Raw genomic sequence first — 21,844 nt, 5'->3', positions numbered from 1 at the left:
ATTTTACTGCCCCTCGAGCTATTCGTGGAGAATTTTTAAAGGTACTTGAAATGTACTACTTTGAGTGTGCACGTCAAAGGAAATGATTAAGTCTCCCCAGTGTACTGTATATATTTTTTTAATTATGCACAATATTATTTAACGCAGGCCATTTCAGCCAGCAGAAGTTATGTGAAACAATTTGGCTTTCATATTACATCAGATAAGAAATGTTACCTTAATTACAACACTCATCACTTAGCAGAAAGTATACTTTGTGAAGTTTGAAAACTTTCACTTCTATGTGAGTTAAGCGATCAGGATTTTTTAGGGCCGACCACCGATCGCTGGATCACGAGTTGTTGCATTATTTATTTATTCAAATATTCTATATTCTATAACATTACATATTAAGTATAAGTATAGAACAACTTGAAAATGACTCAGAAGTACTCGGAGACTTGGGGAGTTTACTGAGAACATCTTGATATTTTTTTAAATAAACTTTTGCTTATGTACAAATGAATGGAATGGAATAATTAATAATGGTGTAGTGAATGAACAAGAAAGTAATGACGGATAATGATGCAGGTCTGTGTATTTCAACAAAGAAAAAATAGAAACTTTTCTGTTTAAACACACTTTGGGATCATTCGAGCATAGATTTCTGTGTTATAAGGTGCACTCGAATGCACCATGAAGTTCCCACTGACAACAATGCGCTTTGCTGTACAAAGCGACTTAGATGTCAAAGTTTATGAGGTGCACCTGAATGCAACATGAAATCCGTGTGTGTGTGTGTGTGTGTGTGTGTGTGTGTGTGTGTGTGTGTGTGTGTGTGTGTCAAACTCTGACAAAGTCAGCAGAGGAGACACTCAGTAAAGTTTTATGGCACAAACGAGGGGTGTAAGAAAATATCACTACACACTAAAGGAGCCAGAAATATTCAATTTAATTTAAGAAGCCTGAAACAGAGAATTTTGATTTTTCTTATATTATTCAAACCGCTTAATTGATTATGAAAATAGTTGCTATAAATTACATGCATGATAATAATCGATTCACTGATTGATTTTTGCAGCTCTAATTGCAACCCTAACTAATTAACTAATTAACCTTGAACCCTGTATCGTGATACAAATCGCCAGATTCTTTCCAATACACAGCCCTCTGAGATTTACTCACGAAATGTAAATTCTACATTTGACATGCCACTGCTTCCTCATCTGATCAGCTCTGCCTCTCTTTATAGAGGCCACCGATAAAACTGTTTTTTTTTTTTTTTTTAAATCTCCCAATGAGGATTGCTGGCCGATGGATCAGAACACCCTTAACAGGCAACAGGTATCATATTTTGCTAAAGCAGTGTTTCTCAGTCCTGGTCCTCAGGGACCACTGCCCTGCATGTTTTAGGTGTTTCAGTGCTCCAGCACACCTAACGCAAATGATCAGCTTATCATCAAACCTCAGCAGAAGCCTGATAACGACCTGATCATTTGAATCAGGTGTGTTGGAGCAGAGAAACACCTAAAACATGCAGGGCAGTGGTCCCTAGCAGATCATGGTCACCATGCCCCAGTTTGGGGAAAAGTGGTGAAGATATTATAAGATATTATAAAGTATACCTACTAATGCTGATTTTTTTTTTAGTGGGACCCTTTTTTAAGTGGCAAAAAGTCATTTTGGTGCTGGCCTTGTCCATAGCAGTACATTGCTTTGCTTCCTACGCCGGTACTCCTGCTACTTCTCCAAAATGGGGTGTGCCAACTGCCACTTACTGTAGGTAATACACTTACTATGAATAAATACCTCATATAACCTCATTTCAAAAATCTGAACCATCCTTTTAAATGGCAAATATGGGAAATTGTAGAAAAAAAATCACAGGATGGAGTGTACACGTACATCTGAATGAAGGGCTTCATAAAAATAATTTCATGCCGTGAATTCATCTTTAAAAAAAAAACAAAAAAACAGTCCATCCATTGGTCACCCCATGACTCATACTACTGACATATGTACAGTAACTTCTCACACTGCCTAGGGTATTTGGCTAAAACCTCACAATTCTGAATCACAGGCATCCATGGGATTGGATGACATCATGCCCGCAAACCTTATGAGCCAACCATATCCAGAGGGAGATCATTATCCCGGATTGGCGGCCCACTGATTGGCTGAGGAGAGAGGAGGCAGCTCATCCTGACCTTTTTGCTGTGAGTGAATCCTGACAAGATCAATCAAAAGCCAAGGCATTCTCTCTCTCTCTCTCTCTCCACACAAACCCATTGAGTCATTCCACTCAGGCTTTGCAGCAGAATTGAATTACCCACCCACCCGAAGTGTAGCTGAATCTGAAAAAGCCACTCCTCCCAGTGACTCCAGCAGCCCCCATGTAGATTCCCCCAGTATCACTAAAGCACTAAAGGCTCTTAGAGGATAAGGGTCTGGGCATTCTTTACTAAAGCGAATTTAGTGTTGGGCAACAGATAGGAAAACAGAGAAAAGAGGATCAGCTGAAGACTGCGCTCAATCTATTGATACTGAACAAAAAGACAGGGACGGTGACGACACATCTGGATAAGGATTAATTTATTCTTTGCCAAAAATAAACCATGCAGCCTTCAACGGACACTCCATGAATTAAGAAAATCTTGTCTGTGCAAGATTACACAACCAGCCTACCTCACCCTAGTCTTGCAAGACCTGACAACTGTGGATCTACCCGTGTTTCTAAATGCAAGGTAGTTGTTGGGAGGTGGCAAGACCGAACCTATTCTCCTCAGTAGTAATCACGTCTTCGCCATGTCACCGGCCCAACATGAAGGGCCGGCCTGAAGACTTTGGAATGGTTTCCACCCAGTTTTAGCAACTAAAGTGGGAAGACTGTCCTCAGCAAAGGTATTTATACGTAGATGGTGCGTTGGCCTTTGGATCGAACGTCAGCTTCACAGCCCTACTGAAATGGTGAAGACTGGCTTGTGAACAAATGCCTGAAAACAGGGAAGGTCAGGTTTTTCTGGATAAAAAGCAGCATTTTTTTCTCAAATGATTTTAATGAATCATGTTATAATCAAGCGTTGATCATCTACATGGAGTAAGTTACAAAAAAAAAACTTTTTTCTTACTTCAGGTAGATCAAAAATCCTTGATTATAACATGACTCATTGAAGCCCGTTGAGAAATAAACCTTTAAGTGCTTTTTATCCAGGCCAGGTTCACAGGTCAGTCTTGATCATTTCAGTATGGCGGCGACGTTGACGTAACACAGCAACAAGTCGATGCAGCCAATGCGGCATCTATGTTTAATACGTCTATGATCATCAGCCTTTGTTAAGCAAAGCATGTAGAGACTGACTTGTGAGTTTTACACCGTGTCCTGACTGAATGCAAGCATCCAAATATCACATTGCGCAACATCGGACGCGCTCTGTCCTCACAGAATCTGCTAAATATGCACTTCTTTCATGTAATCAAACCACGTACCCAGAGTGGGAAATCAAGTTTGGCCACCAGCCAAATGCTGGTAAAATATAAAAAGTGGCTAGTAGATTTCAGACATGAAAAGAGGATGATGATGATGATGAATGGTGATTTTGAGCGTTCATCTGTCAGTGGCTGGTAGATTATAAAGACTGGAGACGTACTGTAACCACTCAAGTAAAAGGCAGGTGAATACTTGCTATCTTCCTACATCTTTTGTTAACTTGTTTTGCACCTTTTTACGGCTTTTATTGATTGAGCAGCTGAAGACATGACATGAAAGAGGGGGAGACAGTGGGTGGCAGCAAAGGGCTGCAGGCTGGCACTGAACCCGCAGTACATGGGGCATACGCTCTATCACATGAGCTCCCAGGGTGTCCCATACATTTTTTTATTTTCAAACAGAAAACACAGTTTTAATAAATACAGCCAGCAGTAAGTAGCATGTTATTAGCGACGATCAATTACCCGGCCTTGTTGATATCCCTCCAGCCAGCTGTCACCTTATTTAGGTTTTTGTAGTTAAATAAAGAGGTATCATATTGATACTTAACAAAATCAATTGTTTTGCAGAGCTTTCAGTGCAAGCAGCAGGAATCATTAATGTGGCATCTGACAAAAGTTCAGCTCAAAATGGCACAAAACGTTGCTTGCAGCCATTTAGGACATTCCAATAGAAAACAATCAAGTTCACTCACATCACAATCAGTTAGGACGTGGTCTAAGCTTACACTGTATGCAGATGACGTATTATACTACTGTGGCCCAGAGTATATAAGGTTTCCTACGTGATAGAAAATGCATCTCCGGTAAAATGTCATGTTCAGATCTCGCCTGGGGCATCAATACTTCGACTTGTTAGATTATCAGTGGGTCTACATGGTCGCAGTCCCTGGTGCAATACAGATATAGTTTATGCTGCTGAAGTCAGCTATTGATTGACCTCCAGGGTTTCAAAGACCTTGGTGTGTCTGACAGATAATGCGTATTTAAACAAGCTTCGTAAGCGACTGCTATGCGCCACCCTGTGTGCTTATTCATGGGATCCTTGCACACACTGATGAATATGTAAAATACGTTGTGAGTGCATTCAAATGAAGGCCGGTTAAACGCTGACTGACTTCCCGTCTGCCGGCCAGAATAATGACACGAGTGATATTTCATCAATATCTTGACATCATTGCATGTCTTTGACCGGAAAGCTTTGGGGATACTTGAAAAAGCTGAAGGCATGCTCTGGTTTGACATTTAGAAGTGCTGACTTCCCACATCTAGAGGGGATTCGGCCAGCAAATTTAAAATGTCCCTGAACTTGGACAGGGGGTTCTTTGATTCGCAAAACATCAGATCACTAAAGATCTGTCAACACCAGCCGAGAAGCTCTCTCCGACTGGAGAATTCAGCCCTACATTTGTGATTAAAAGCAAATCACTTCTCCCGAATGCTCATCACTGGTCGTCTCTGCCGCTAATTCGACACAACACTTGAAAAAGCCGCCGCAAACGCATCTCCAGTACACTCAGCGCCCCACAGGCGAATGAATGGGCTCTCTCTTTTGACAGATCATCTAGTGCACAGGGCTAGATGAATCTCGCGCATGCAGTACAGTAATAGCCTAACAGATGATGGTTCTTGGCACAGCCTGAGTAGTGGAGGGGTGTAAGACAGTCCCTTATGTCACATGGGAGAAAGAGAGGGAAAGAGAAGGAGGGAGAAGAGGAGTGCTGCAGTGCATTGGTGGTGTGCTGTCTCTTTAACTATGGCCATGCTTGACAGGAGCTGCTGTATCAAACTACTGTAAAATCGACAAGGCCAGGGATAGCTCAGCGGCTGGCTGCTCGCTTCCATAGTGTCCATCTGCACTCATGGATACTGCCATTGTAGAGATGGGAAAAGACAGCGAGAGAAAGAGAGAGAGAGCGAGAGAAGAGACAGTGAGGGGGTAGGAGAGCATGTGCGTGTGTGTGTGTGTGTAGAGTATATGTGTGCGTGTGTGTGTGTGTGTGTGTGTGTGTGTGTGGGTGGTTCAGCGTGAGGGGGGTCGACCACAGCGGAGGAGAGAGAAAGGAAAAAGAAAGAGAAAGAGATAGACTGAAAGGAGGTGTGAGTTTAAGAGAGAGCGAATGAGGGAGGAAAAAGATTTAGCCAAGATAGGAAGGCCCATCTCTGCTGCTGCTGCTGCTGCCTGCCTCCCACTAACTGCCTGTTCATGTGAGCCGGTACTTGGCATGACTGCAAATGGCTTGCCTGGTACATTAGCTTAACACACTCGTCAATGTGGGCTCAAATACATCTGCAAGATCGCCGAGGGTTATTTTCTTCACCCCCCACCCCCCACCACCACCGTTATGTGGATCTGTATCTCATCTCAAATCAATGTCACACTAATATCAGCCGTCTTACCACATATTTTATCTCTCGATGTTGAGTCACTGTGCAGCAATAAATATCACACAGTGTTACATAATCACTTTGAGTAACCATGGAGCTTCTAATGTATAGGTAGACGGGAGATGGATGGAGTATCTGTCTGGAGTGTGTTCAGCTGGGTGGCAAAAATACACACTAGGGCAACAACTAATGATTATTTTCTCAGTTTATTATTTTCACAATTTTTCGTTCGGTGTATAAAATATCAGAAAATAGTGTTGTCCAAAGGTGTTGTCTTCAAACGGCTTATCTTGTCTGATCAGAACGGGTGGGAGAAAAAAGTATCATGATTATTTTTTTGTTTTTAAGATTCCTGAATCAAGCTTGACGCCAACACATAATGGGAATTATCACTGACGCGATAAATTGGTAACGTGATCCCTGTAATATAATCTTAATTAACAAATCCATTTGTACAATTCCTGAATCATGTTTTTTAATTCCTGAATTGACTGTTGACTGACTAGTGCTTGATCCTTTAGCTCGATGCTAACACATAATGGGAAAGCTCATTGACGTTCTAACGGAAATAAGCATTAGCCCGAAAACCAATAAAATAAATCCACTGAAATATATGTGCTGCTCCACTCTGTAGTCTCGCTCCATGTCCTGCCCACAGCACTATCTGACTGAAGTTAAATCTAACTGCAAATTTTGTAATTTTTTTAATTAAAATGCCATTTGGTTTTAGCCATATTTTAGTCATCTGAATGCTTTTAGTTTTACTCTGCGTTTTAGTCTAAAACTACTGTGGATTTACTCAACTAAAATATAATATACTATACTTCTAGAGGAAACATCTATCGACCCTTTATCTTTTTCCCATTTTCCCATGTCTTACATCAAATATACTAGATGACTAGATGAAAATTATTACTCAACTAAATAAAAACTGAACTGTTAAATAGGCTACTTTATTTACTGCTCAGTATCTTAATCTATATTATGTCATGGTCTGAGGTGGCCAGGAGGTTTAACGCACACGTAGCTCGATTTTATCGAAATTCATCTGCTACCCAACTTGTAACCATAGCAACATTAAAGAGCACAGCTGCAAAAAAAAAAAAAAATACGTGAACAGCTGATTGCTTCAGTTTTCCTAAATGAGGACGTCCTAACCCGCTCCGTGAGTCAATGAACCGGCTGAGCAACGTGTCGCTTGCTTGAAAAATTGGCCAGCCAAATCAGCCAAGTTTTGCGCACTTCCAAAATATTTTATCTGGTTAAAATCGATTATTGCTGTTTCCTCTCAAAGCAGCGGAAAGGGAGGACGAGAGACTATTTAACGAGGTTGAGAAGAGGCACCATCTTTTATATGATCCACAGCAGCCTTTTTATTGGGATATCCTCCTTTCAGAGGGAAAAAGGGAACTTTTGGGAGTTACAATTAAGTACACTGTCCTCCAACTATATAGAAAAAAGGCTGATTTAAGAAAATTATGTTAATTATGAGTGAATAACTCGGACACCTCAACCTCAAGTCCGTCACTGCTACATCGCTCATATATGTTGACACTTGTTCGCTTGCATTGCTTCCTTTTAGGTAGCGGTGGTACTCATCATTAACTGCGGCAAGTGAGCTGACTTTGGTTGTAAAAGGGACTAGAATTATTCCTCGTCATGACAACAGTAACCTCTTGTTTCATAACTTTTGGTTTTGATTGTAAAACTTTCACCAAAAAAATCTGAGAATGTTTTTATTTCATACTGTTGGCAAATGACCATGGTATAAGCAGGATAATCAACTTGTAGGTGTGCGTTAAACGGTTTGAACTCTGCTTCACACCGGGTGATTCTTCGCCTCCACGTCGTGCCTTGAAACCGTTTAGCACACACCTACTCATTGATTATCCCTTACATAATTCATCATAATTATTCATAATAGATGATTTGTATTTCGTATCAATAAACTGAATCTGCAGAGCAACCGACTTAAGTTATGAAATAAATTTCAGCGAGTGGAGTAAAAAGCACCATATTACCCGCAAAAAGAAGTATATGGAAGTATAAAGTAGCAGACAATGTTTAATTAATTTTCATTTTAAATAATATTGATCTCCTTGATTAGTAATAATCAGTATCAACCCTGACAAAAAAGAAACATACTGGTCAATCCCTAGCATCCAGGTGTCATCCTCATCGAGGATACAATATTTAATACTGTAGCTGCAATAATTAAAGTTAAAATTATTTTTTAAAAAAAGCTAACTGAGCAGACTGGTGTATATATCTCCATATTGATGTGCTTTATGATCCAGCTTACGGCTAAACCCTCAGCAGTTGTAGCAAATTGGATAAGACTAAACACTGCTTAGCTCCGAAAAACAATGCCTAAAATGAAACACTACTGTGCGATCACAGAGAAAGAGCACTCAGTGCCATCGCTGGCAGGTTTTGAAGGTGCAGCACTGTGCTCACAATTTCCTGGCAATGACTCCCAGAGTGGGCTTGTGCACACACACACACACACACACACACACACACACACACACACACGCATACACACAGTGGCGGAGCATCTCACCAACATTATGCAACCAACTTCTATATAGCTGCACTTGCACAAGAGGGCATTTTGGCCATTATCTGCTTTGCTCTGAGGGAATGAAAAGCAGAGTGAAAAGGAGCCGAGCGGGCAGCCACAGTTAAATTTGGTCTCTCTTTTCATGTGCAGCTCGGATGATGACTTCAGGGTCACGGTGAAAGTCCGGGAGCTGAGAGTTGAGTTTTTCAGGTCGAGATTATCGTCTCCATTTTGGAGGCAGCCGCCTGTATTGTTCTACAAGGGGTTAAAAAGTCTGTGAGTGTGTGCTTGTATTCACACATGAAACATCACTCTCTCTCACCCTAACAGTCACATGCAGCACACCTCCACTCTCTCCTGAACCCACACACTGACTACACTGCCTGCCGCTCTCTTTCTCTGTCACACACACTCACATCCACTCACACACACACACACACACACCCTCCCCATCCCTACAGTTTTTTTGGCATCTACCCTCCTTGATAACAGATACTCACACAAACCATGACACCCCCAAATCTTTCACGGTTGCTCCAAACTTTACGCTGGGTGTTACATCTTACTCTGGACCCTTCTGTTTTTTTCCTCCAACATTAGCCCCTCTAATCACACACACACACACACACACACACACACACACACACACACTCACACACACTGCAAATTTCGACTGGATAGATTTGAGGCAGCTCACTGCAGCACGCCTGCTCACATATAGCATTAGTCACAGTTGCAGTGCAATGATACCGAGGGGAATCTGCCTTCATCGTACACTGGAGCGCCTTTCACCCACTCACACTCGAGTATGGGGGAATAAAAGACCAGCAAGAATGAAGTAGCCTCTCATTCTGGTCATCTACATATTTTAGTGGGCCAAAGTTTTTGCACGCAGGAGGCAGGATACAGTTCATTCAAGCTACTGACAAAATATATTTCATAAGACAGTACACTACAAGTCCTGATGGGAGTATTTCATAGGAGATAAAACACATAATTAAGCATTAAAAGCACTCTAAACTCCTTATACTACATTGAGAGTGCCTATAAGAGTATTATTGGAATTTTACACCAGAAACCATTATGATAAGGGCAGTATAAAGTTTATAATTTATTAACACTACAGTATTATCTTGTCCATAAACTCCTTGTAGGATTATTATAGGAATATTACAGCATTTTTCCATTGGCTGCTCCCAAACGGAGGAATGCACTTGCAGGAGTAGACCGTGACACCAGTACACATGCATACCTTATTACAATACTATAATTGCCGCATGCACAGGTCTATACGGACACACGCTGCGCTGGATCCGTGTGTGTGTGTGTGTGTGTGTGTGTGTGTGTGTGTGTTTATGCGTGCGTGTGTGTGGGCATCCATCTAGAAGGCACTCTAGTCTATTTCTATGCACCTGTCGGCTATGGTGCTTTTAGATATGCCTAATGCATATGATAGTGCCAGAGAGACAGAGGGAGAAGAAGAGAGGGACAGAGAGAGGAGAGGAGGAGAGAGGATGGTGAGGAACGGGGGAGGAGGAGGACAGAAAAGAAAAGATGCAGTGGAGGACAGAAAAAAATATAAAATATCTGCTAGGTCTTACCTTGAAAGGGAACATAGGACATGTTCCAACGGCATTGAACGTAGGCTGTGCGTCTCGGCGGTCTCTCGGTGCTCAGAAGTAACGGGGAATCAAATTAGAAATAAATCTGAAAAATAAAAAATAATAAAAACACGCGATAGAGTGCTAGTCACAGTTGGAGCCGAAGGAGAGGCCAATATTCCGCTGTTATAAAAACTGGCATCATAATCCACGACCGCTTATAAAGCGCCCGGTTCCCGGTGCATAAAAAAATACAGGATGCAGAAATATGTGTATGTGTGTGTGTGCGTGTGTGTATGTATGTGTGTGTGTGTGTTTATTTGCACGCTGCTGCTGAGGTGTGAGGGTGAAACACGAGTGAGTGTGTGTGTGAGTGTGTGTGTGTGAGAGAGAGAGAGAGAGAGAGAGAGAGAGAGAGAGAGAGAGAGAAGGGGGTGGAGGACTGAGCACGCGTGTGCATGTGTGTGTGCATGTGTTTGTGTGGGCGCGCACGTTTCACAATATCTATAAGCTAACCTATCTTTAGCTTATATGCATTTTACAGTTTGTGCTCGCCTCTTGTAAAAATTATATTATGATAATGTTGCAGTGAGTGTAAATTCACTGTATGGCTTCAGGCTACAGTACAGTGTGTGTGTGTGTGTGTGTGTGTGTGTGTGTGTGTGTGTGTGTGTGTGTGTGTGTGTGTGTGTTCTGCCCCAGAGATATCTTATTACTTTTACATACCATAACTGACTTACTACTGTGAAAGAGCTCGCCTTATATACATCACAGGCTACATTTTTTAACGTTTTTTCATGTTAATTTAATGTGTCCGTTTCTAACTCTGGAAACATAAATTTAATTCTTTGGAAACATTAAAGTGTTTTTAATTGCTAACAGGTGACTGGCTTCCATATGTGTTAGCTTAAAAATCTGAAAACTAGTTTGCTTTCGTCTCTTTAAACTATTTATTAATACATACCTGTTGAAAACAAGCTAATTGCTAGCTTCTCTGACAACCACCGGAACCAGCTGACAAAAAAAAATCAAAATACACATCAAAGTTGTTTTCTACTTGACTACAGTTACCCTAATTTATTCTCGTCCTCAGCACATTTCTAAATTCTCGATGCACATGACCAAACACAGGAACCGCATCAGGCAGTGAAGCTGTGGAGCCAAAATGGCGCCCTGAGCTGGAGCGTATGCTGCGTTTGGGTGGCGTGGGAGAAACGGCAATTCCGAGTTAAGTTAACATGAATATGAACGACCCAACGCGGTGTTAATGCCAGCGTTTCCAAGATGATTGGCTTGTCGATTTGTGATGTTTAGGATGTGAAAGATGAAAACATATCAGTTTCACAGTTCACATTCACAGTTATCTATTTATCGACCTTAACTGCCACAGAGGGTGAATTGGCTGCAGCTGCACAAATATAGCTGATTAAAAGGGAAATTAGCAATCGTTGGTTAATTGTGGCTAACTTTTGGCTAACTTGCTTACATATCTGAAAAACAACCTGTTGTTGTTAACACCTATGTTGATTGTTTATCTTGTGAAGCACTTTGAGTTGTATTCTGTGTAATGAAAAGAGCTATATAAATAAGTAAAAAGGTTTATTATTGTTGTTGTACTTCTATTTTTTTATTCTTATTATCATTATTATTATTATTATTACCATTATTATTACTTTTGTCCCTGTTCCAAACACAAAAAACTAGAGTTTCATTAGATTTAACCAAAGAAAGCACTTTTTGTTTTGGCTATCATCACTTCTGTGCTTCACAGCTTCAGAGGGACACTTGAAGGCAGCACAGTGCAGAGTTTGTGCTTGGTGTAAATGTTGAGGTGTGACCACCACCTTGTGGTGAAAACCAGTAGCTGCAGGTGCTGCTGGAGCTTTCAAGAGTTCACTTGCAACACAAGATTGAATAAATCAGTTTGATTTAAATTCTCTACACAGTGCACAATTTAAAAAAAAAACATATGAAAAATAAATAAATAAATAATATATTTTGCAAATGAATGTCTACCCTCCCTAAAAAAAAGACAGCAAAGTCCTGAAACATACTGCTAACTCCATTTTCCACACATTTAAATATGAAAACAAGAGGACACAGATCCTCATGGAGACATAATAATCTCTGAATTGTTCCATAAATAAAAGACATAAAGGTTCCGGCTCTGCTCCAGTCTTAAAATGATAGTTGTACCAGTCGACCTTCTTACTTTCAGTTAGATTTGTAACACACCTGATCACTTGGTCTTTCTAACAGCAGACACAGGAGCTCCAGAGCTCAAGTCTTCTTCAGTCCTGAGGCAGCAGGTCTTTTTTACAGCAGCCACACTGATATGAAATAGTAGTTTAAACACAGGTGTCACCAATTATGTTAATTAAAGCTACTAAGGAATGTTGATTTTGGAGGCCCCTGTGGACAGAAGCAGAACTTTTTTCAACTGGAATAACCACAAAATATAGTGTCAAAAATAAAAATGATCTAAATAATGATCTCCTCCTGCTCCCCTTTAACTGGCTAACATACTGCTCACTGTAACTTTGCCTGCGAAAATGTAAACACAGGCTCATTTTATCTGCTTTAAATGAGAATCTCAACCAGTGGCAGGCATTAAGAACAACTTTAGTTCCATTTCGTTTAGCAGAGCCTTTAGAGTGAGACAACATGCACAATAGCAGCCTTCACTCTGTTTGACATGAGGCGTCACTTTAAAAATTTATTCCAACACACTTTCTAGTTATCTGTTATCTGTATCACAATATTAAAATTATGTAACTTGATTAATTTCTGTTACTTCTGGATTACTTTTTAGGGCTGCAACTAATGATCATTTTCAACATCGATTAATCGGTCGATCATTTTCTCAACTAATCTATAAGTTGTTTGGTCAGAAAAAAATGCAAATGCCCACAAAAATGCAAAAGCGTTGACTTTTCCATGCTTCAAGTAAAATTTTGACACGTAACATTAAATTAATAGAGAAAAGACCAGGAGATTTCAGCTGTTATTGTTTCATCATGTCACAGGTCGTAGACAGAGATGTGATATTAATCTTTGGAGTCATTACAATTTCCATTCATCTTGAAAACTCATTGTAACTGGCACAAACCCAAAATAAATATCAGTCTTTCATGCTGGCAGCAGTAGTAAATTTTCTGCCAAAAAACGGTAGTTAATCTTTCCTACAGGACACATTTGGCTGTAATGCAATTTATCATCCCCATCAGACTAATTTATAGGGATTCACCAGCGTTGTTTGAGTACCACCTACAGTTGTAGTGATCAAAGACGGAGGAAAAACAGCTTGTCTCAGTCTTTTGCCTTAAAGATGAAACGCTCACCCTAAATGTAGTACAAATGTATATTAGCCAGTGAAAACAGTCATGTTTTGGAACCTTTCACAGAACAGGCGGTTCTCCTTCGGGTTAATATCTTGGTTGTCAGTTTTGCTTTAGAAATCCTTCACGTTTAAACTCTACTAGCAAATACAAAATTTCAAGCTACTTATTACATTTCTTACAACTTAAAATACTACAGGTAGTTGTAGTAAAACAGGTGAACACACCCCCTCTGAGACCGGTTCTGGAGCGACTCTAGGGGACACAGAGGGGGACATACATGTTGACCCGGTTGCAGGCGTTAAAACTAGCTGTCCAGAAATAGTCTTCTCTCTGATGGTCTCTTATTTAGGTCATATAGAGACATCAGTTATACACTGAGATTCATGACTCCTTGTAAAATTTTAAGGTATTAACTTGAGTATTTCCATTTGATGCAATTTCCTCCTCTACTTCACTCAGAGGGAAATATTGTACGTTTCACTTATCTTTACCTTTAGGCTGACATTAAGCCCACCAGTTACTTTAGCCCTAAATGAGGGCTTTTATATACAAATCATATGAAGAGTTTATAAAATATGTTTTGTTCTAAATTAAACTACCCAACAGTCTATACAGGCACAGCTAAAATGATGAGTCAGTTAATCAGTTAGTTGATTGATAGATAATTGTAAAAAAAAAAAAAAAAAAAAAAAAGTTAGTAGTAGTTCAAGCTTCACAAAATAGCTGTTTTTAATGGAAGCTCATTTTTACCAGTGAAAGAAGAAAATATAATATATAATATAATAATATTAAAAAAAATCTAAATTATGAGATAAAAAGTCACAATTATGAAACAAAAACTCTGAATTTTTATTTATTTTTAGACTTTTGGCATCTCAGTTCACTCATGACAGGGATGTAAAGAATATATCAAATATCACAATTTCTCAGTACCGTACCAGTGTGGGATGATACCTACCATTATATTACAAGGTTATTTATTTTATTTTATTAAATGACTGTTACTGACTGCTGCGTTTTGTTTTGTAACTGTACATATATAATTCAAGCATTCATTGCCAAAGACAATTCATACTGTGGACACTTTACTGAGATATCATCATTGCTTGATTTATTATTATTATTATTATTATCATTATTATTATTATTATTATTATTATTATTATTATTATCATTATTATTACTATTATTATTATTATTATTATTACATCCCTATATGTGGTTGAAAGCTCAGAGAATTTTCATAAAGTGGACCTTTAGTTGAGATTATTTTGTCAAGAATAAACTTCCAGGCTCGTGTTTTAAGATTTTCTATCTGTCCTGTTATTATGTGTTTTTACCCTCCTCTTAGATGACAAAAAAATTCTTTGATTCCTGGTTGAGTTCTTGATCCTGGTTTGACTCAAAATGCATCAACCCCACTTTGACGGCACAGAGATAATCAGTTACCTATAAGACACAAAATTATAACATATTCTAAACTGAAAAATAGACAAGACAGACACTTAAAGAAAGAAGTGTAAGACAACTGCTGAATTAATGATTACCTGTCTGTACTAACAGATAAAAAACACACTGTACGAGGTGAAATATTTTTTTTATTATTCGTGTTACATATTAGGTGTCAACGCAGAGTATACATGTACAAACGTAATTTCTCCAAAAATACATCAAACTGAACTTGGACTTGACTACTAATCAGAAAAAGAAGACTACCTCTCCCAAAATAAACGATGTTCCTCGATGTTGATGTCTTTATTTCCTCCTATTTTGTTTTAAACTAATCAGTTTGAGTTCCACCTAGTAGTACAACCTATAACAAGCACTTGACGGGTATAGACATACCATAGAAAACACACAAATACATTCATCACCATCGCCTAGAAAGGTTCAACACACCCCTTCCTAATAAACTACAGTCAAATAGTCACTGAGGAGGATGAAAATTGCAATGCAACATCATTTCACTGGCCTGAAATGTATGCAAAGGTGCAGGAGATAATCCAACTGAGAGGTCGCTATTTAAATAAAGACTGAGAGTTTTGCATTGGTTTGATTATAACAGTATAAATGCTGTATTTGTCTTGTGTTTTTTTTTTTTAACTGAACCTGTAATACAGTCTTTCTTCAAAGACAAAACTGATAAATGTATATGTTGTGTAAGTTTTATCGCAACAGATTGCTGAAATAAACCTCTGTATAAAATATAAACTCTGAAACTTGCACCACAGTATTCTAGATTTGTGTAACCTGTTAAATCCAAAAGATCCATCTTCAGCACCTCACTCGAGTCTATAAACAAGAGAGGGACTTGACTTATAGACTGACCCATCCAAAGTCCCGCCCTTTTTACTCTGTGCTCCAATAACAGTTAAGCAAGCTTGTTTCCTGTTTCCTGTACTTAGATATGCTGCGTGCTCAGTCTGTCTATTATGAAAAGAAACTTAATTTCGGAGATGGTTAAAAGATGTTGCTGGGGGACCTGTAAAAGCCACATAAATATAGTCACAACTTATTTTAGCTGAAGTTAGCAAAATGCTAGTTAACTGCTGAAGTAGGCAGGCAGTAGGACTACAGAGGAAAAACTCTGGCACATTTACACCAATGTTTCTGATGTGCACTGTCCTGCTTAAATCAACCAATAAATAAATAAATAGATTAGCTTGCAAGTTAGTCAGTGCTTTGCTAAAAGCTAGTAGATGTAACTAGCTAGCTCACAATTGGTGTAGATTGAGAACGGTCTTTCTGAATCCTTACAAGAGAGATAACTTCCTGGATTAACAGACTTAGTTGAACCCAAACCTCGATCTTAAACCTACCTAAGTATTTTTGCTGGCTTTCTACCACAGTTAGACCTTCGTGTGTAGATTAGCTACCTAGTTAGCCAGCATTTTGCTAACCTCACCTGTTAGATATAATTAGCTAGTTTTGCTACAGAGCAAGATACTACCTAACTAGCTAGCTAACGACTGATGTAGATTTTTTTCCCACAAGACTGTTCCGCGTAGTTCCACCCTATGGAGCTGTGATTGGCAAGCTTTCGTTGCCTTGACGAAGGGTCTGTGATCGCCAGAGAGCCTTTCTAATGTTGTGAACCATAAACCATGATTTTTTTTCCTAAACCTGCCAAGCAGGTTTTGTGTCTAAACCTATGATTGTGCTTATAAGTAGTTTTCTGGCCTAAACTACCCAAACTGTGCCTGACAACTGAAAATAATTCAACTAATGGGCCTTTTCCGTCTGCTCTTCTTGTACTGCTTCATAATAAAAGCTTTTAAATAATGAAACAACACAGGACTTTTTATGCGTTTGTCCCAGAGTGTAGAGGTTATCCACCGCTTTACAGCCACTCAACTCGAGCCTCCTCGAGCTCATCTTCAGTCAAAAGACACACCTTCGAGCAGGAAGCCCTGTTGTCATGGAAATGCAAACCCCTGCCACGCTGGGCTGACAGGCCGAGTCAAACCGAGTCGAACCAGGCCAGCTCTGTGTCGGGAAAAGGGCCATAAAAGACTAAGAAAAAGTTAAAACTGACATTTAGCTTCATCTCCTGTTCATCTCCCACAACCACCTGCTAAACTTGTCCCTCAGTCTACACTCACACTCTCAGCCAATGGGGAAAAAAATACCACGTATATTAACTAGCTAGCTAAAGTTTTGCTAACGTTAGCTACTTTAAGATGTAACTATTTATTGTATGTATTGCTTTTACAGACCCAAAGCAACATCTTTTAATCAGCATCAAACTTTGATTTCAACACAGACGAGTCGAGCACACTGTATGTCTAATAACCCTATGAGACCCGGAGAGGACAAAGTTGTGGTTCCAAAAGGGGCGGGACTTAGAAAGGGTCAATTCTCAATGCCATGTTGTACCTTTTAAATTATAGACTGTTAGACCCTGGAAGATATTATATGTTTGAGTTAGGAACTGGGCCTATCAGTGTCTTCTTTACCTGTACTGTTACTTTGAACACAAGGACTGAACTCCCTACAACATGAAACTAAACAACAGCAGCAGAGCGGCCGGACCTTTAGCTGATCTTTATGACACTAAACACTCTTCAGAAAACAAAAACAAACACGCCTTTTCAAAATAATTTCCGTTCCGGTGACTTCAAACAGACATTTCAGTGACATATATTGTCTTTTTTGTTGTTTGTTTGGAATGTACAGTAACATCACAGTCTGTTCTGATTAAAAAAACTCTACTCAATATTATAAGTGGTCCTTGTTTACCCACGTAGTTGTATCTGTCAACTTGAAGAGCCATCCTCTTACTCAGCAATATGGCCTTGCTCATCTATCTATCGTCTGATTGGTCGACTCAGGTCAGCAGACCAATCGGCAGGTACACAACCCATATAGGCACTATGCAACCACGTCAAAAAAATAAAATAAAGTTATTTGATCATAGCAATATATAGTGAATATATAATTCTATCTATAAAACAAAAGCCCTCTTGTGGCTCCTATTTCTAATACATACAGTAGTCTAAATGTAAATTATGACAAAATCTAACATAACAAATAAGTAACCCCGTAATAACATGTATACAATCTCTTATTAACATACTGCGATGAGAAAAAAATATGAAAACCTCCAGAGAATTTGTTGTTTATGAGGTTTAAAGTCAGACAAGATGGCGCCTGAGGAGGGCAAATAATCTCCAGGTGAAATCCTCCAACCACAACTGTCAAAGTGCTCTTAAGCATCTGTGTGGGCAAAAAAACACTGTAAAAGACTGTCTGCACAGCTCCGTCTCTTCCTCGACAATAAAAGGTTATTGCTTTTTCATGAACAGCCAGTAGCCACCACCCAGCTGTCATCACACCTCCCGCTGATGACGGACCATTCATCACTGATCCTTTCTGGGATAATTTTCTCACTGAACTCCACGTGAACATTAACCATCAGTTGATGAATGAGCAATTATAAAAGTGAAGGCTGATGGAAGTGTGGTGTTGGCTACGGGCTGTTTAGTTTGCTCATCCCTCGGATATCACATCAAATGCCAGGAAATCAGATTACTTTTTAACATTTAAGTTTTTTTTTTTATCTTCAAAAAGAATGAATGAGTTAAATTTTCAACCCTTTTTTTTAATCTAAACTACCCACTGAGCACTGATTTGGTTATTTGAATCAGGTCATTTAGACCAGAGACTGGGTCGTGACAGGAAATTTTATTTGGGTCTAAAAAGGAAAAAGAGCAAGGAAGAAATTCTGCAAATTTAAGATACATAACTGCAGAAAAATCATTATAAATATTAGAAATCATTTTAAATGTGTATACTGTTTTTATACTGTTTTATACTGTTTCATCTCTAAAATGTCCTATATTGTTTATGAAGGAAGGAAATAAAAATGAGATGACCTTTTAATTCAGCTTAAATGCATTTATAAAGTATTTAACATGTGCATGTTTTCAATAACATGTCAAGATAATATAGGTGATGCAGAAGGCATCACAAATTAGGCACAAATTACTTGTGAACTGGGTTGTCTTTGGTTTGAATAGTGAACAATTTGACACCCAGGTTACAGATAAACAGTTTCAACAGCTGAAAATGTCAGTATATACTTACAGCAGTACATGAGACAGATAATTTGTGAAAAAAAAAACACGTTCCTCTGGCTCCTCCTAGTGTTTCTAATGGCATTTACAAGAATTCAGCGTGCTGTAACAAAAACAACCAATCAGAGCCAGGCTCCAAGCAAAAATGTTGCCCAGCGAGACCCCCAACTTCCCTGGAAGAAATGAAATATTTATTTTGTTATGTACTTAATCTGTGCACACTCATTTCATCTCAGCAGGAGAAACAACTGACAGGCGTCACTTAACCCAGTGTACAGGTTACCACCATCCTCCCCCGAAACTCTTCCTCGGGTCGTCAAAAACAGGCATTCTGGTGGAGGCTGGGTTTGATTGGCTGTTTTTGCTCAGGGGCAGTGGAATTTTGCAAATCTATTAGGAGCACAGTTTCTGCAAATATAGCAAAAAGTCCCTTTTTTATAGAAGTTACCAACTGTAGCTTTGACTGATTATAATTCAGTGCAAAATAGGGTCTAACTACTCACTAAATTATAGTAATTTAAATGCTCAAAAAGCGAAAGAAGCGTTCACTGTTTCACAAAATGTAGCTTGTTTTTAACTTTGACCTCTTTACATCTTTTGCATTGTAAATCTTTGTGCTACAGGACACACTGTGTTGTAAATTATTTTAATTTCTAAAAAGTATGTTGGCTCGTCTCTAAAACAGTAGACCAGTGTAAAGCATTCTTTTATTGCTTCTTCTTAAAAGAAGAGGTTCCACATTTTGGGAAATACACTTAAAAGCTTTCTTGCAGAAAGTTTGATAAGAAGATCGATTCATGTCTGTCTGTTAAATATGGAGATACAGTCAAGACACGGTTAGTGTAGTTAAGCATAAAGACTATAAGCAGGAGGTAACAGCTAAGACTATTTGTTGGCCAGCCACGGTGACTTCCTGTTGTCGTATCCAGCACATACATACAAAACTAATCGCTAATTACTGAGCTTTAGAGGTGGTGGAAGGCAGATTTTTCACCTACAGACAGAGACAGAGTTTAAGCTGACTGTCTCTTGGTTACATCTTCATATTTAACATACAGGAATGAAGGAGGTCCAAAGAAGTAAAGAGTTGACAAATTTTTCCAGAAACTTTTTTCAGTATTTTCTGCATGGTGTCTGAGTTGTCCACCAAAATCTCAAACTGAATTTTTAGCTAACAGCAGTAGCATTGATAGCAGAGCTTAAGTCCTGTGACACTAGTTGCCAGGCAACCAGTAACTTCCTACACCTTGCAAGTGAAAGTATTTAAGTGTCATGCTCTTCGTATCATTTTCAAATGCCTGTATAATGTCTCTGTGGGCTGTCATTGGCCGACAAGCCGCACTTTGAGGACCCCTGTAAATCTAACTCTCTGCAAGAAAGTGAATAAATGTCTTTCCCAAAACAGTGAACTATTCCTTTAAATTAGGAGCATGTTTATATGACAGGCAGTGGAGGTTTACAGTTTGCTTTATGGAAAAGAAAATTACATATATATCAAAGTAAGACTGTATTTTAAAACTTAACAAATAACAGTTACTATTAGTTGAGCAGTGAAAAAGCAGTAATCTTTCTTTTCTTCTACTAAACTGTGGCTTTTCTGTGAAACTATACTGTTTATGAAGAATGAGTACAACTAAAGAGATGTTCTTCTTGATTTTCCAAATCATCAGGAGGTTTAAATATCTTCCCTCATCGCTGTAAAACATGATAAATGCAAAGGCATATTCCAAAGTTAACAGTACAAATATCAGAGAAACACTAGCAAAGAGGGACATTTAGTAACGAGTAGTGAGCTATAATGATGTAGAATAGAGGTGATACTATGAGAGCAACCTGGATTTGCAACGTGTAGGGATTTTTTTTTCTTTCTGTTTTGTTTGTACTTTAAACACTGCCACATATTACACAATATTCCTGTGGCAACTGCAAAACAGTCATTGTGTCTCGTATTTACTCTCTCCGTGTCAGTACAAACTCACGTTCTCCCACTCCACAAGGTACTGCACCTTCCCGTCTGGCGTGACGCGTCTCGCCAAGATCCTCACCGCCTCCCCTCCTCCCCAGCTCCTGGCAACTGTCCCGTCCCCGCCTCCCACCACCATCCTCTCTCCTCCTCCCCCACTGCCTCCGCCTCCTCCGCCTCCTCCACCTGCGCCACCCCCTCCGCCCATTCCAGCCTGGTAAGGGGGCAGATCACGAAGGATGATGGGCTCCAGCTGCTTCTGCCCCGGCTGGTGTTGGTGGTTGTGTTGGTGGCTGTGTTGGTGGCTGTGTTGGTGGTTGTGTTGGTGGTTGTGTTGGTGGTTGTGTTGGTGGTTGTGTTGGTGGTTGTGATGATGCTGGTGGAGGTGGTGGTGGTGATGGCTGCCATTGGAGTTGAGGGGGTACGGGAAACAAGGTGGTGGTAATCTGCAGTTGTCTTCCGTGCTAGGAAAATAGATAGAGACAAGCAGAGGAGTCAGGACCAGAGACTGTTTCAGCCAGGTGTGGTTCATCATCTCAATCAAATAGGTTTTACTTACGAAGAGACATACAGCAATAACATATTCTCGTTATTTTAAAGGACAGTGTTACAAATAAGTTGTAAATAATTGGCCTTGAAAACTGAATTACCAAAGCATGAATTAAATATTTATCATCACGATCAATATAAAGTTAAAGAAGTCAAGAGTGGACGTCCTTGCAAATATTTTTTTAATGCTGTTACCTGGAGATCATGAGTTAATTATTATCTCAATATAACACAACTCGTTTTCTCATGAAAATGTGTTAATTTATCTTGTTATCTCGAGAAAACAAAAGTCTTATTTCTCAGGATAACGAGATCATTTATCATTAGGACACCATCAGTGAAGTCGCAGCTGGGCTAAATGATGAGGACTGATCTGAATGTTACAGAAAGACACGACG

At 39.4% G+C, this 21,844-nt stretch overlaps 2 protein-coding genes across 6 annotated transcripts in view; both read right to left on the bottom strand.

The window, feature by feature from the left end:
• The window catches only part of syngap1b (synaptic Ras GTPase activating protein 1b), a 217,620-nt gene extending 207,262 nt beyond the window's left edge, over nucleotides 1-10,358 (bottom strand). For all 5 annotated transcript variants that reach the window (XM_084727652.1, XM_084727653.1, XM_084727656.1 and 2 more), the window contains exon 1: nucleotides 10,018-10,358. In XM_084727652.1, the coding sequence (XP_084583778.1) occupies nucleotides 10,018-10,039 (22 nt within the window). In that variant the 5' untranslated portion in view covers nucleotides 10,040-10,358. The remainder of the gene's footprint in view (nucleotides 1-10,017) is intronic.
• Nucleotides 10,359-20,005: 9,647 nt separating this feature from the next.
• Nucleotides 20,006-21,844, bottom strand: part of phf1 (PHD finger protein 1) — a 29,592-nt gene continuing 27,753 nt past the window's right edge. Inside the window, exon 15 of the mRNA XM_084725798.1 lies at nucleotides 20,006-21,361. Within this exon, the coding sequence (XP_084581924.1) occupies nucleotides 20,899-21,361 (463 nt within the window). The 3' untranslated portion in view covers nucleotides 20,006-20,898. The remainder of the gene's footprint in view (nucleotides 21,362-21,844) is intronic.

Source organism: Lutjanus erythropterus, chromosome 9 (genome assembly GCF_056507025.1).
Source record: "Lutjanus erythropterus isolate fLutEry1 chromosome 9, fLutEry1.hap2, whole genome shotgun sequence".
NCBI lineage: Eukaryota > Metazoa > Chordata > Actinopteri > Lutjaniformes > Lutjanidae > Lutjanus > Lutjanus erythropterus.
The sequence above is the reverse complement of the archived record's forward strand: the minus strand, read 5'-3'. Positions and strand labels throughout refer to the sequence as shown.